At 32.0% G+C, this 16,073-nt stretch overlaps 6 protein-coding genes across 6 annotated transcripts; 1 reads left to right on the top strand and 5 right to left on the bottom strand. All coding sequences in view use genetic code 12, as the record gives it.

The window, feature by feature from the left end:
• Window positions 1-176: 176 nt before the first annotated feature.
• On the bottom strand, window positions 177-2,135 carry DFJ63DRAFT_291231 (uncharacterized protein; the record flags this gene model as incomplete). Its single annotated transcript, XM_064905381.1, has 1 exon — window positions 177-2,135. One exon carries the CDS (start codon window positions 2,133-2,135, stop codon window positions 177-179), a length of 1,959 nt encoding a protein of 652 aa, XP_064759346.1.
• A 381-nt stretch (window positions 2,136-2,516) lies between these two features.
• Window positions 2,517-6,173, bottom strand: DFJ63DRAFT_321243 (DNA-directed RNA polymerase III core subunit). Its single transcript, XM_064907310.1, has one exon. It carries the CDS (start codon window positions 5,993-5,995, stop codon window positions 2,525-2,527), a length of 3,471 nt encoding a protein of 1,156 aa, XP_064759345.1. The 5' UTR covers window positions 5,996-6,173; the 3' UTR covers window positions 2,517-2,524.
• Window positions 6,174-6,175: 2 nt separating this feature from the next.
• Window positions 6,176-7,846, top strand: DFJ63DRAFT_326436 (TFIIH/NER complex subunit). Its single transcript, XM_064907613.1, has one exon. It carries the CDS (start codon window positions 6,268-6,270, stop codon window positions 7,792-7,794), a length of 1,527 nt encoding a protein of 508 aa, XP_064759344.1. The 5' UTR covers window positions 6,176-6,267; the 3' UTR covers window positions 7,795-7,846.
• A 6-nt stretch (window positions 7,847-7,852) lies between these two features.
• Window positions 7,853-10,719, bottom strand: RNR3 (Rnr3p). Its single transcript, XM_064904506.1, has one exon. The coding sequence runs from the start codon at window positions 10,521-10,523 to the stop codon at window positions 7,911-7,913; it is 2,613 nt and encodes an 870-aa protein (XP_064759343.1). The 5' UTR covers window positions 10,524-10,719; the 3' UTR covers window positions 7,853-7,910.
• Window positions 10,720-10,914: 195 nt separating this feature from the next.
• DFJ63DRAFT_315842 (uncharacterized protein) lies at window positions 10,915-11,352 on the bottom strand (the record flags this gene model as incomplete). Its single annotated transcript, XM_064906625.1, has 1 exon — window positions 10,915-11,352. One exon carries the CDS (start codon window positions 11,350-11,352, stop codon window positions 10,915-10,917), a length of 438 nt encoding a protein of 145 aa, XP_064759342.1.
• Window positions 11,353-13,692: 2,340 nt separating this feature from the next.
• Window positions 13,693-14,799, bottom strand: SRR1 (Srr1p; the record flags this gene model as incomplete). Its single annotated transcript, XM_064906624.1, has 1 exon — window positions 13,693-14,799. One exon carries the CDS (start codon window positions 14,797-14,799, stop codon window positions 13,693-13,695), a length of 1,107 nt encoding a protein of 368 aa, XP_064759341.1.
• Window positions 14,800-16,073: the final 1,274 nt, after the last annotated feature.

Below are 16,073 nucleotides of genomic sequence, written 5' to 3'. Positions count from 1 at the left end.
AAATATAAATCAACTAATGAAGAGAACAAGAAGGGAGGAAATGAAATAAAAACAATACCAAGGATATAATAACTTTATAATTATGCCAAAAACAAGAAGTGAAAATGTAGTAAGAAAAGAATGATGATGTAGAAGTAAGTAATAGAATAGTAAAACAATTGTTGCATTGTATTGATTCAATTATCGGAGTCATTTATAGTTTGAGACTCATCTTGATCGTCTTCTTCGTTAGATTGATCGATTGTTGACGAACTTCCATTATAATTAGAAGTTATGGTCTCATCATTTTCATTTATAGGTGGGGAACGGATCGCGTTTCCTCCCGGAGTTTCCCAATCCATTGAATCAACACTATTACTGAATTCACTAACTGAACGCGTTTGATTTTGATTTGATATTGATGAAAATTGACTTAATATTTGCAGAGGTCTAGCATAGACATACTTAATTGGTGAATTTAATCCCGATCCTCCTCTTATTTTGGGGGATTCAAGATTTGTATTAGCAGTTACAAAAGATGCTGAAGTATGAGAATCTGTTGGAGTCATGGGTGTTTTCAGTAGATTTAAATCATGAGGTGGAGGAGTTACTGGTCTTAATAATGGACCTCCTAATAAGGAAGATCCTGTATTTAAGGTACTTTCCATAATTGAACTTGAAGTACCTGCCACATTATAATCATGATAAAGTCGATCATCTTCATCACTTTCAATTTGAGAATATGAATCTGTGACATATGGAATATCTTCCACAAGATTACGAGCAGCTTCAAGATCAGTATCATCCATACTACCATAATCGGATCCTGAATTGTTTTGACCAGCAAGTAAATAAGGATCATTCAGATGATTGATGATAGTATTACATAATGGACATGTTCTCTTGAAGTTGATTAACCAATTAGATAAACATTTCTCATGATAAAAGTGTTTGCAATCTAATACTAATACTCTTGATTTCAAGGGAATATACTTATCCAAACAAATCGAACATTTATAAGCAGGATAAAAGTTATTTGGAGCACATAATACATGCAATGAACCTGATGAAGATCTGATATCTATACCATTAACCACTATCTTACTTAATGATGCAGTTGATGATGAAGGGGAATTCTTAGGTGATTCAGGAAGAGTACTTTCATAATCTTTAGCTAATACTGAAGTTTGACCAGTTATTTTTAAATAATTCATGAAATACTTAACATGAATTAAATGATCCTTGTTAAAAATATAAACCGGTAATTTCTTCACAAGCTTTGCATTCCGTATATCGGCTTGTCTTCTTCTAAATCTTTGACCACATACCACCACAGAATAAAAGAAAAGAATTAATAATGGTGGTGATAATACCATTGATACAAGAATATTAACCCAACTTCCTATTGAAAGTGTACTTATAGTGATGGTTAATTCTTCTGATTCGATTTCTTTTAAAGTTTTATAATCTTCATTGGTGATGAATAATATGGGAACATCTAAAGAACCATCTTGATTGAAACTACCTGAAAACATCGTAATTAAGCCACGATAAGGCTCATCATTACCAACGATGATACTAGTAGGATTTAAGCCTGATTCAAGTAAATTAGAAACTTTATCGACAAAAGTACAATCACCTCTTAAAACAACCAACGTTTTATTAAAGTACTTCTTGAACTCTTTATCGTTGGAATAATCCTTCTTTTCGCAGGCATTATTAGGGAAAATGACATACTTGCTTTCAAGACCAGTACTCAAGACAGGACTAAATGAAGCATATCTCCCCACTAACTCATTGACAGTAATATTTCCTGAATCATCATTTGGTATGGTTGTATTATAACTGATTAATGTATCGATAGGAAAGAAAGAATTCATCACACTATTAAGAGGATAATCAATTTCAAATAACGATAAGGAACTATTAGTATTAACATTATTATCACGTTGCCAAGTGGGTAAATATTGATCTCTGAACTCTTTAATCGAATTCTTAGTCAAATACAAAGCATCTTCCAAATCCAACTGACTCGATTGATTATTATCCATCATCATCAATACAACCACAAGCAACAAACACAAAACAAGAAACTTTGATCTTAGGACCAGTCTCGTGCTTCGGGGCACAGGACGAGTAGAATTGTACGGACTCATGCTGTACTATCCATAGATGTTATGATATGGAATGATATGAAATGATAGTTGTGGAAGTAATATGAAAACTAACTTTTTTAACTTGAAATCGTGGAGACTTATTTAAGCTTTTTTAAGATCATTAAAAATCTTCTGATAAACAGCTCTCGTGAGGCTTTAGTGTAAAAAAAAAAAATTAAACAATGAATCGGGAATGTCGTGCGACACGACAATAAATGTCGCCTGTAATTGTGGTTTACTTTGCAACCAAATACAGGAAGTGTGTTCCATACCGGTTTCATAATTGTAACCGTATTTGTTAATAACTGGAATTTTCATTTATATATTATTTCGTTATTTACCAGTTTCTTACCTAATTCCTAATATACAATATTAATCTATACACTTGTTTAGAAGATGTCTCCTAATTTCAATCTTGGAGCGATATTCATTGATAACAATTCTTGGAATAATAATTTAGCAGCATATGGGATTGTCATTCTGATAATATTTTCTGAACTCTTACAAGTTGTACACCATGAATGATAACCCATTAAACCACATTTGTTACAAATATCAACTTCAAAGGCATCAGATGAAATCATCAATCTTTCAAGTAATAATTGGGAAGCACCATATGCGATAACACAATCTCTTTCCATTTCTCCCAATCTCAAACCACCATCTCTTGATCTACCTTCTGTTGGTTGTCTGGTTAAAACAGCTCTTGGACCTCTGGCTCTGGCATGCATCTTATCTAAAACCATATGTTTTAATTTTTGATAATAGATAGGACCAAAGAAAATATATGCTTGTAAACATTCACCTGTAATACCAGAATATAACATATCTTTACCAGAGTAACTGAACCCCTTATCAACTAATATCTTGGACATATCTTCCAATTTAGATCCTCCAAAACATGTTCCATATTCTAAGGATCCATTCAATACACCAGCTTTACCGGAGATTAATTCAATCATTTTTCCAACCGTCATACGAGATGGGAAACCATGTGGGTTCATAATAATATCAGGAGAAATACCATCATCATTAAATGGTAAATCTTCTTGTTGAACAATAATACCACAAACCCCCTTTTGACCATGTCTTGAAGAAAACTTATCTCCTAATTCTGGTCTTCTAGTTTGTCTTAAAAGAACTTTAATTAATGCTTGATCATTATCACTAACTGACATCATAACTTGATCAACATATGATGGTTCCGGTCCCTTATAATAAGCTGGAGTTTCTCTATGACTTTCAATACTTGGAGTTTGTTCATTATGACCCAATACTGATTCACCAGCATTGGTTGGAACACTCTTATTAACATAAACTTGACTATTAACAACCCTAGCACCGATTTCTCCTAACCCATCTGGACCTAAAGCTTGATGTTCGAAAATTGGTTGACCATCTTCATCAACTCTCATACCAGAAACAACATCCTTAGTATGATTTGGATATCTCTTTAATTGGATAGTGTTCTTACGAACAACTTGACATCTACCAAAACCTCTATCAACTGATGCTTTGTTTAACACTAAAGCATCTTCAATATCATAACCTGAATAAGACATAACTGCCACAGTAGCATTTTGACCAGCTGGTAATTTATCATAATCAATTAATTCAATAGTCTTGGTCTTAACCATTGGTTGTTGTGGATAAACCATGAAATATAATAAGGTATCAATTCTTCTAAATTGATTATATGCTATAGCACCAATAGCTTGCTTACCCATAGCACATTGATAAGTATTTCTTGGTGATTGATTATGATGAGGATATGGAATTAAACCAGCAACAGCACCTAACACGGTGAATGGTTCAATTTCCAAATGAGTGAAAGCTGAATCAGTATCTTCCATGTCTGCCTCATATAAAGCAATTAAAGAATCATTTTCTTCATTGACATCTAAATATTCCACTAATCCATGAGCTAAGAAATCATCAAATGCCCATTCGCCATTTAAAAGTTTACGTAAATGTTCAGCATTAACTTTTGGACGATTATTTTGAACAAGAATTAATGGACGACAAATTCTACCACCATCAGTGGCGATATGAACGGCAGTTTGATGAGTATTGGTGTAGATGGAAACGAATTCGGAAATTTTACCTGTTCTTCTTAAACGACGAAAATCAGAAACGAATTTGGATGGGAATCTGTTGGTACCAATTAAAGTACCATTAAGATATATACCAAAGTTACCATCAGAATGTAAAGTAGCTGAATCAATTCCTAAGATATTTTCACATCCTAGCACGTAACACAACTTTTTAATTGGAGCTTCTTCATCATCAGTAGTAATATGAGTCATTAATGCTAAATTTTTAACTAAACCACAGGCTTCACCTTCCGGTGTATCAGAAGTACATAACATACCAAATTGAGAAGGTTGTAAGGCTCTTGGACCAGAAACTTTTCTTGATTTTTCGAATTGTGATGAAATACGAGTCATCATACCTAATGCGGAAATATATGACAATCTTGATAAAACATGAGTAACACCGGCTCTTTCCATCTTGAAACGTTTTAAGGACCAATTACCAGTTGAAATGGCTCTATTTAACCCTTGAGTAATATTATTAGAATGAATGTTAATTGATAATAATGCATCAAATTCTGAAGTTCTACTAGGTTTCTTTAAAATTTTATCAATATTAGCCTTAAAATCTGAATTGAACTTTTTAAATAAATCTTCAAATAATAAAGACATCAATTGACCAGCTAATTCTAATCTCTTATTACCCACATAATCTCTATCATCAACCATTTTAGGGTTGTGCATAGTCATGACCACACGTCTGGCCATGGTGGCTATATATAATGCTTTTTCACGGAATTGTAAATCTGATACTGTTATATGTGCAATGATTGTAGTGGCAATGGCTTCAATACCTTCTTGTAATTGAGATAATTTTGGAGCTCCTGCTCTTCTGATAGTTTTGACTCTTCTTCCGACATAGTTTAATGCTTGTTGTTGAGTGAAGATTTCTAATTTGGCAGCTTCTTCAAAATTAACCACAAAAAGATCTTGATATTGAGGATCAGCACCACAAACTAATTGTAAAATTTCCAAATCAGAAGTAATACCGGCAGCTTTCAATACAATGACTATAGGAATATCTTCACTGATAGAGTTATGCTTTAAATAAATCTTATCATTCTTGGTGATCACATAAGTTTTGGATTTACGTTCATGAGTTGAAGATGTTACTGATGCTTGAACGATATTCTTCTTTTCATCAGCTTCAACGATAATTCTATTCTTGGACAATTGTTCTTGAACTAAAATAACTTTTTCAGTACCATTAACCACGAAATAACCACCTGGATCCAATGGACATTCGTCATATCTGGCCATTTTCTTTTCATCAATCCCATCAAGAATACATTTATTTGATCTTAACATAATTGGCATTCTTCCAATTTCTAAATCTTTATGCATAATGATCTTACGACCTCGGGTATATTCCACATCAACATAGATTGGAGCTGAATAAGTTAAATCACGCAAACGACATTCATGAGGTGGCATGATGACTTCCCTAACTTCTGGACCTGATGATGATTTATGTCCTACTCTAATATCTAAATATTTCAAGTAAAATTCGGGATCAACATCTGATAGCACCAATTCATTGGCATTTATAATCTTTTTCAAATCAACATCGACGAAATAATTGAACGAATCCAAATGTTGTTTGACTAACCCTTTAACTTTCAAGAAAGCTGGTAATAAGTTCCATTTGTCTTCCGCTGTATTGATCTCATCTGTCAACTTTTTACCCTTATATTCTGGCTGTAACAATTCTTGAAAAGCTTCGTCAGATTCAGCCTCAAGCTTCACTAACTTCCTCTTCGGAGCCATTTTGCAGAATTGTTATATTGATGAAGTAAATTAAATCTTTACTATAATCACTGTTTTGTATTACTAAACTTGCCTGAAAATTTAAAGCTAAAATGCTCTTCTCCCTCAAATTTTTTTTTGCATACAAATACTGATTTGGTCAATCCGCACTACCATCCAAAATCAGTGTAGGTAAAATTTAGTGAGGAATATCTCTGTAAACGTAATATAACTGTATATTTGATTATCATTCAATCTATAGAGTTTAAATCCCAATTGTCGTGTTGGTGGGGATGTCATCGGGTAATTTGTTCAAGGCTACTGTTAATGAGTATCTAGAAGGTCTACCTCGAAATGTTCAATCCAAATTATATGAAGCTCCTGCTACATGTCTATCTATCTTTCGATTATTACCTCCTATGGCAAAGTTTTATATAATGTCAATGTTATTTAATGAACAGTCCGTGGCGTTACGAGACTTGGATAGATGGTGTAAACCATCAGCTAAGAAACTACAATACGAATCACTAAAACGATTGAAGTCATTACATCTCATTGAAGATGATAAATTGGCAAATCATATACAATTAAATAAAACATTCCGACAAAATTTTCGTGATTGTTTAACCGGTTCACAAGATTCAAATGCATTTGGTACTTTATGTGTTGCAGTGGATAAACATAAAGTAGATATAGCGTTTTTGGATACATTTGCTTCTCTGAAATGGGAAACAATCTTGCATTTCATGGTGGGGACTGAGTCTACTGCTACTCCATCAAAATCAGTTTTATCATTGTTAAGACTGGGTGGCTTAATGGAAGGTCACGCTAGTAGTCTAAAGATTACCAATACTGGATTCCAGTTCTTATTACAAGATGTCAATGTTCAAATTTGGACTTTATTATTACAATATTTAAATTTAACTCAAGAATTAAATATGGATCCAGTGGATGTATTAAATTTCTTATTTATGTTAGGTTCCTTAGAACTAGGTAAGAGTTATATGGTATCAAGTTTAAGTGCTACCCAAGTTAGTATGTTGGCTGATTTACGTGATTATGGGTTGGTATATCAAAGATCGGATAGTTCAGGTAGGTTTTATCCTACAAGACTTGCAACTACTTTAACATCTGATTCAGCCGCTCTTAAAACTCCATCCATGGCATTGGAACAAACATTACAAACTACAGATGAAAATGATAACCCACAACCTACTGAAGCTCCATCTTCAAGTCAAGGTTCAATCATTGTGGAGACCAACTTCAAAATATATTCATACAGTAATTCTCCATTGGAAATCGCTATATTAAATCTTTTCGTACATTTAAGAACCAGATTTGCCAATATGGTATGTGGACAAATAACGAGAGAATCTATTCGTAAAGCATTATATAATGGAATTACAGCAGATCAAATAATCAAGTTTTTAGAAACTCATGCCCATCCACAAATGCAATTGCTTGCTAAGGAGAAATTAGATAAAAAGATAGAATTCGATGCTAGTCATAATATTAATACTGCTGGTGGTGCACCACAATCTAAAGGGAGTGATTCAAATGTTCAACAGCATAAGTTGGAAATCTTGCCTCCTAATATTGTGGATCAAATTAAACTTTGGCAATTGGAATTAGATAGAATTCAAACTTTCGATGGATATTTATTCAAAGATTTCAGTACACAACAAGAATTTGAAATATTATCAAATTATGCATCAGAAGTCGGGGTTTTAATTTGGTCTGATAAAACTAAGAAGAAATTCTTTATCACAGAAGGAGGTTTAGATCAAGTTAAGAACTACGCTAATAGAAAATTTAAATAAAACTCTTATCACGTTAATTAGAAATATTATAATCTCTTTTCTATGTACAGGTATATATAATATTATTATGAATATTAATGGCTAATTACAATGAGGGTATTGGGGTATTGGGGTACTTAACCCGAACAGGAGTTGCAAATACTATCATCTGACTTGAGATCACAAGCAACAGGCGTAGAATCATAAATATTATAAGCTAAATCATCAACAATTGAATTATCTTTACTTTCTTGAGATGAAATAGGAGATCTCGTTAATGAATCTGGAGTAGCATAATAGTTGGGCTTTGATCTCTTACTTTCTGGTAAGAAGTTTAATTCACTTAATTTCATTTTAGGTAAATCAACCTCATAGACAGCTTGATATTTCTTTCTTTGTAAAGGTTTGAGATCAACAGATTCAAAGGAAATCTTATTCACTTCTTCACTGTCAACCGTAAATTGGATAGCTCTAGTAGCAGCTTGAGTTCTTAAATAATACATCCCAGTTTTTAATCCTTTTTCCCATGAATAAAAGTGACAACTGGTTAACTTTCCAAAGGTTGGATTTTGTAAATGAATATTCATACTTTGAGATTGATCAATAAATTTACCTCTATCAGCTGCCATATCAACAATAACCTTTTGAGATATTTCCCAAACTGTTTTATACAAGTCTTTTATATCTTGGGGAATATTAGGGATATGTTGTATAGATCCATTATCAACAATGATTTTATTTCTAATTGCTGAATTCCAAATTCCTAAATCAATCAAATCCTTTAGTAAGTATTTATTTACAATTTGAAATTCTCCTGATAATACTCTTCTATTATATATGTTGGAAGTATATGGTTCGAAACACTCATTAAATCCTAAGATTTGCGATGTTGACGCGGTAGGCATTGGTGCTACCAAGAGTGAATTCCGAAGACCATTTACTTTGATCTTTTGTTTGAGTACGTCCCAATCACAATATAAATTTGAAGGTTTATGGTTCCATAAATCAAATTGAAGTAATCCTTGTGAAGCTGGAGAACCTTCAAATGTCTCGTAAGGACCATCTTTTATAGCTAATTCCATAGATGCTTCAAGAGCGGCATGATAAATAGTTTCAAATATTTGAACATTTAACTTCTTAGCATCCTCGGACTCAAATGGTAATCTTAATTCAAGAAACAAATCAGCCAATCCTTGAACACCTAAAGCAATTGGTCTATGTTTCTTATTCGAAATTCTTGAAGATACAATTGGGTATTTTGTGAGATCGATGATTTTATTAAGATTCTTAGTTAAGACTTTAGCAACAGAATGTAATTTCTTAAAATCATATTGTAAAACTTCTTCATCTTCATCGGTATTGACAGTTCTTATAAAGGATGGTAAAGCAAGTGAACCTAAATTACATACTGCAGTTTCTTCAGAAGACGAATATTCAACAACTTCACAACATAAATTTGAGGACTTAATGGTACCCAAATTCTTCTGGTTTGATTTAGAATTACAAGCATCCTTATATAGCATATACGGACCACCAGTTTCAGTTTGAGATTCTAAGATAGCATGCCATAACTTTTGAGCTTTAATTGTTCTCCTAGCTATGCCTTGCTTTTCATAACTTTCGTATAATTCAACAAATTCATCACTATGACAATCAGCTAATCCGGGAGCTTCATCTGGTGAAAATAATGACCAATCTAAATCTTCTTTAACTCTCTTCATGAACAAATCAGGTATCCATAATCCATAAAATAAATCACGGGCTCTCATTTCTTCTTTACCGTGATTCTTTCTTAAATCTAAGACATCAAAAATATCACTATGCCAAGGCTCGAGATAAATCGCAAAAGCACCTGGTCTTTTATTTCCACCTTGATCAACATATCTTGCAGTATCATTGAACACTTTCAACATAGGTACTAAACCACTTGAAGTTCCGTTGGTACTACCGATCACAGCACCACTGGCACGAATATTGTGAACATGTAAACCAATACCACCTGAAGCCTTTGAAATCAATGCTGATTTATGTAAAGTTTTATAAATACCATCAATGGAATCATCTTCCATTGCTAAAAGGAAACATGATGATAAATAATTATAATCGGTACCAGCATTAAATAATGTGGGAGAAGCATGGATAAAATACTTATTAGACATTAATTCATAAGTTTCAACGATATTATCGAGGTTATCTTGATGTATTCCAATGGCAACTCTCAAAAACATGAATTGAGGAGTTTCGGAAACGCGACCACTAACATTTAATAAGTATGATTTTTCTAAAGTTTTAAGGCCAAAATAACTTAAATCATAATCTCGAGATGGTTCCACTAAGGAGTTTAAAAATGATTCATTTTCAATTATGAAATCGTATACTGGTTTTGCGATTAATGAATATTCACGATTTTGACGTTTTAATGAAGGGTATCTTTGTTGACTTCTTAAATATTTGATATTATCACTAAAGCTTCTATTGATCTGTTTGTGTAATTTATAAGCGATAACTCTTCCAGCTATTAATGAATAATCAGGATGATAGATAACTTTGGCAGCTAAACTTTCACCAACTAGTTCGAACAACTCATTTAATTGAATTTCACTAGGTATGCTATGTTCGATTTTATCAACAATCTCTTCGAGTTCCAAATATTTGGCTGCGAGATTAAATGATAATCCTTGAAGGAAAGCTAATAATTTCGTCTTATCGAACTCTTGTAGTATACCACCCTCTTTTATAACTTGAGGCATTTTGGAAATACTCTAATATTTCTAATGGAAATCTATCAAAACAAGAAAACAAAGTAGAACTATAGCTTAATCATAAAGATTACGTGAATAAAGTGTTGAAAGTTATGAAACACAATAGGGGAGAAAACGGTGAAAATAAGTTACGATGATATAACACGTTAAAATCGGTGATGGGATCTTGTTTGATGATTATTGATGATGGAATATGAAGAAATGTGATATATCACAACTAGTAGCGCCGCTATTTTTGGTTTTACTTTTATTATTTTTTTTTCATCTCTTCTATGAAAACAGTGGTGGAGGATTTTGTTTGTGTGATATGTAATCAATTAATTTTCTCGATTGGGAAATACTCAACGGTTTTTTTTCCCTTTTAGTGAGGCACCTAACCTTAACTTTCATATACTAATTTATGATCCTTATTTAAATAATAGTATAGATCTTTCATAGTAAACTCGTCATCGTCAACATAATCATCTTTGATTGGGTGTTCGTCATACTTTGTTGGTTCGTATTCATCATAATCTTGATAGCTTTGTCTCTTTCTTTTACCATCATTGCCAGTATCTTCTTCATCGTCGTCATCATTATGATTATCATGATCTAGTTCATCATAAGGCTGGTTCAACTTCAGTTGCCTGTCTAAATAATTCTGTCTGAACTGCCTCTTACCACCATATTTCATCATTTCGATGGAATAATGATTGTACAAATAGTTTGAACTTTTAAAGCAAACATCTCTCCATTTATTAATCAAATCAGTTAATTTCTTATCTTCCTCTTGTTTGATATATCTAACAGCTTTAACTAATGTATCTTTCTCTTTCATTTGATTCCTTATTTGTAAATCCAATTCTCTCTCTTCTTTAGAATAAATAACTCGTGAACTTTTATTCTTTAATGAAAGTGGTGAACTGGGGATTATTATTGATCTTGAAGATGATTCAGAAGGCGATCTATCAATATCACTCCCTCTTAACAATGATGATGTAGATGACGGTGTTGTATTTGTATTTATAGTTTTAACTGATGAACTTGATGAACTTGATGAATGAGATTGCATCACTGGTTTAAAAGGTGTATTAAATTTAGGACGTTTATAAGGATTGGCTTACATTTTAAAGTTAGTAACAACATTGTCTGACCCTTAGTAACCTACTTCTACTACTTACTTGATTGATTCATCTTGATGAATACCTAAATTGATGGTATGGTTTGGGATGGTTGTATTTGGCAACAGTAAAATCTGGCTGTAAAAAAATTGAGACAAGAAAAAAAAGTGGATTTGTGGAAATGGCTAAAACCGTGAAAGCTGACGCTACCACCAGAATAAGCTTCAATAACGATTCACCTTAGAATGAAGACTTTGCATTTGACATTAAAACCATGATCTGGTTTCAAATTCAACAATAGCTTGCACATGAAACAGTTGAAACAGATATCAGCTCATTTTCATTTATTTCTACATCTAGATGTATTTACTAAAAAACTAATTAACGTCTTCAAAACCTTTTCGTGTGGGGTAAGTACCCCTTTAATTCAAACGGCGTGTAGGACAAATGGATCACAATATTAATGGCAAAAACAACTCAAAAGTAGACTACCATCAGTTGTACATTAGGTTAGAACGGTGCCGGTAATCGGGACGATTAGGATTTACTTACTTTTAGGATTTAGACCTTAGATTGGCGACGGAAAAATTTCTTTTGTTGCCGTAAAATCTAAAATATGTCAAAACATGAAATGTAAACCATCTGGATACTGTAAGTTTGTGTATATGGCGCTGCGATAATTTAATTAAAGTTTTACTAATTTGGGGATATAAGTCCAAAAGGCTGAAACACAAAGTACATCATCAAGGATGTACAACTTGCATTGCCGATAGTGCTTTATATTACATTGGAATAACGGATGCATGCAATGATCGATAACTTCAATAAAATAAATAAAAATAGAAAAACTTTATTAAATTGAAAGTAAGGTTTTGGAGGATCCTGATGGATAAAGACCCTGTAGTTGCATAAAAGATCAAACCCCGTTGGTATAAACTAGTTTAATGTCAAAATTCGTTTCTTTTTTATGCAACTTTCTTTAATTCTATTTTTATTTTTATTTTTTTTTATTTTTTTTAAAGTATTTCGGGGTCTTTGTGGGCTTTCAACTTAATAGTTCCCATTCCGCTTAATGGCGACTAAAGAAAGAGGGGTTCAACCTTCATCGGTAGTCTTTAATAATGATATGACATGATGTTGTCAAACACAAAGGAATGTAAAAGGCGATTATCTCGTAACATATTAAAGCAGTTCATTGTTCTTGTCTCGCGATGATCATTTAATGTTTAATTTTCGTATTGTTTCTTCAAAAAGTCTTATTAACGTTAACTTAGTAGTCAGTTTAATATACAAGAAAAAAGAGTTGCGTTCATCTTGCTTGTATCTGACTACGAGGAATTTTAGTGAATCCATCGACATTTGAACAATGAGATTAATGGTCTGACTAGTGAGTATCAGGGACGAAAAAAGTCAGGTCATATTTAATTTTTCCCTCTGTCCTTTGTTAGGCTTTGCATTTTGCGACCAGTCTAACAATTCTTTTCCCTAACAAATTTTTGTATCTCCCTGTCGCTAAGTGTCCAAAGTGCCCTCACTAAAATTTATTTTTCTAAATCGTTTCTCGGCCCAGTTCAAACAGAAAAAAACCGGCCCACCGAAAACAATTCGATGTTTTGCGGTATTGGTGTTTGTTCATCTCATTTCATTTAACAGCAATTTAGCAATCACCAAGAAAATATTATGAGATAAGAATTTCAAACCTTCATGCGATAGCAATGGATAGGTAATTTATTTTTAATTTAGCTTAACTTAAAACTTTCTTAACATTAAAGACGTTATATTAAAGACTATACTATACAGAATTCGAAAGGAAAGCAATAATGAAAACAAACTACTCTATAAAAAATAATACCCATTAAATTAAATAAATAAAAATAATAACAAGCTTTTGGCAAACATAAACCGGTTTACCATAACAACGTTGCTAACAAACTAGAACCTAATAAATAAAAATGACATAAAACATAACCTATATTAGTTGTGACAACAATTAATAATAATAATAATACTAATAATACATGTGAACAGAATCAAAACCAAAAGAAGTAGCCTGTAATTTAATTGCTACCTCTAACATCAATGATTTCATCGATTTTACTTGAGAAATAATCATAATTAAATCCTAAAGGTTTGGAAAAGGTAAAATCAACTCCAATATCCTTATATAATTTAACATCCATTGGTAAACTACGAGTAGTAACCGCTATGATTCCCATATTTTTGAAATCTTTCGTACTATGATGATGATGTTGATGATGAGTTCTTCTTAAACGTGAAGCTATTTCAATACCAGAAACTTGAGGCATTTCAATATCAAGAAATAACATATCAAATGAATGATTGTTAAGGAATGACATGGCCTTGGTAGAATCTTGTAATTTCTTTATAGTAGCGTTTGGATATAATCTATGAAGAATCTTTTCTAAGATTTTAATATTAATTAAATTATCATCAATAATAAGGAATTTAAATGGATTATGATTAATACGAGGTTGAATTGGTTTGATTTGTTTCATGGATGATAATGCTTGTTCACGACCTTCATTATCATCATCATCTTCTTCAACTGGAGATATGATTTGTTGAGGTTCAACTGGTAATTGAAATGCAGGAATATGTTGATGTTGTTGAAAAAACTTTTTGTTTAAAAGGATTGAATCCAGATAGATACTTTGATCATCAAAGGTTGTTTCTTCATCGATTTCATCTTCTTCTAAATCATCTTGATCTTCTTCATCTTCTTCTTGAACAGCCATAGGACTATTACTTGAACTACTACTATTATAATCCAAAGGAGGAGAATTTAATTGGATTTGATCTTGATTAAGTAAATGAGTTGGAGATGATGATGAAGAAATTGATCCCACAGTCAGAATTGATAATTTTGGTTTTATAATGGAGAAATAATCTGTTTTATTAGATTCATGAATATTATTAGGTAATGAAGTTGAATAATAAAATGGAGTTGAAGGGGTTGGTAATAATAATTCACAAAATTGTGAAGATTGAGATGATGAATTACTTGATGAAGATGATGAACGGGTAGTACTCATACTGGTACTTGTGGCTGTACTAAGCACAACCTTAGATTTATTATCAGTGTTTGACATGATGGTGGTATTCATATAAGGATGAGTATACTGTTTACTTTCCATATCTAACATTGTGTAGTAAAAAATTATTCTATATGATCATAGATTAAAATGGATGTAAAAACTATCTTCTGGGTAATGAAAGTGAATGAATGGATGAAAATAGTAAACAAAATAAAAATAGAATTCAAATAACTAGAACTTATAGTCTATAGTCGTCCATCATATAAACTTGATCGCTAGAAATTGTGGGAACTTTGTTCATTAAATACAAATGCAATTACAATATTTACAATTCACAATCTGTTTAAAAGAGGATTCCTCAAGCACCGAAAAATAAAAAAAAGCAAATCAACCAAAAAAAAAAAATACATAGTCCGCCTTTAAAAAAAAAACAAAAATAAAAAAAAGATTTTTATTTCGTGCAGATATTATTTATTCCCTGAATGGAATCCATTGTTCTTTGGTAAAAAATATTCATTTTGTTTTGTTAATTGCCTAATGCAAAGTATATGCAGGATACCCTCTAATAGTATAAGAAAAGAGAATCGATCTGTATGCAGGCTTTTTTCCCGCAACCCCCCTCTCTATCTATCTCAGTAAATCCTTTTCTCTTGAGCTTTGAGCTTTTTCATTATGGCGCCCCTTTTGGTTTTTTACCCCCTTAAGGAAAAATTTACCAACCTAAAATAAAAAAAAAAAAAAAAAAAGAGAAAAAGAAAGTTTGAATTTGTATACAGTACATATTTATCATAAACAATTTTTTTTTTTGTATTTTGCTGTCGTTTGTGGATCGGGGTTTGGCGATCAAAGGTATGAATTATTCCATTCCCTTTTACTGTAATGAAACATCAGAAGCATGCAACTTTAATTTGAATTATTAGATCATTATGAAATCATCATTATATAGGAGATTAAACTAATATATATGGGGGTTGGGGGATCAGGATAGAAGGCCGAAATCCCGTCTAATAATCCATAGTAATCGATTTTGCATATTGTACCCGTTTCGCGGTTAATGATAATCTCGACGTGTATGTATAATGTGCCGATGAGGATTTATGAAATATGTACCTCTCATCCTCTAAACTGCTACTATGAGAATAAATATCTGTTTTGGGGATGTAGTACATTTTATCATTTTACAATAATATATACACACACATAATAATAATAATAATAATAATAATAGTAATAGTAATAATAATAAAACTAGACAATACGCATCAGAAGCATTAGACAAAGGGGTATTATATGGAAATATACATAATTTGTAGTAGTGGTCTTGATCCATGTCAAAAATAATATTGTCAAGCAATCAAAGGTTATCGTTATTTTGATTGATA

The sequence above is a fragment of the Scheffersomyces coipomensis genome, assembly GCF_036884675.1.
Source record: "Scheffersomyces coipomensis strain NRRL Y-17651 chromosome Unknown DFJ63scaffold_9, whole genome shotgun sequence".
Taxonomy (NCBI): Eukaryota; Fungi; Ascomycota; class Pichiomycetes; order Serinales; family Debaryomycetaceae; genus Scheffersomyces; species Scheffersomyces coipomensis.
Note: the sequence above shows the minus strand (reverse complement) of the source record. Positions and strands in the feature narration are given on the sequence as shown.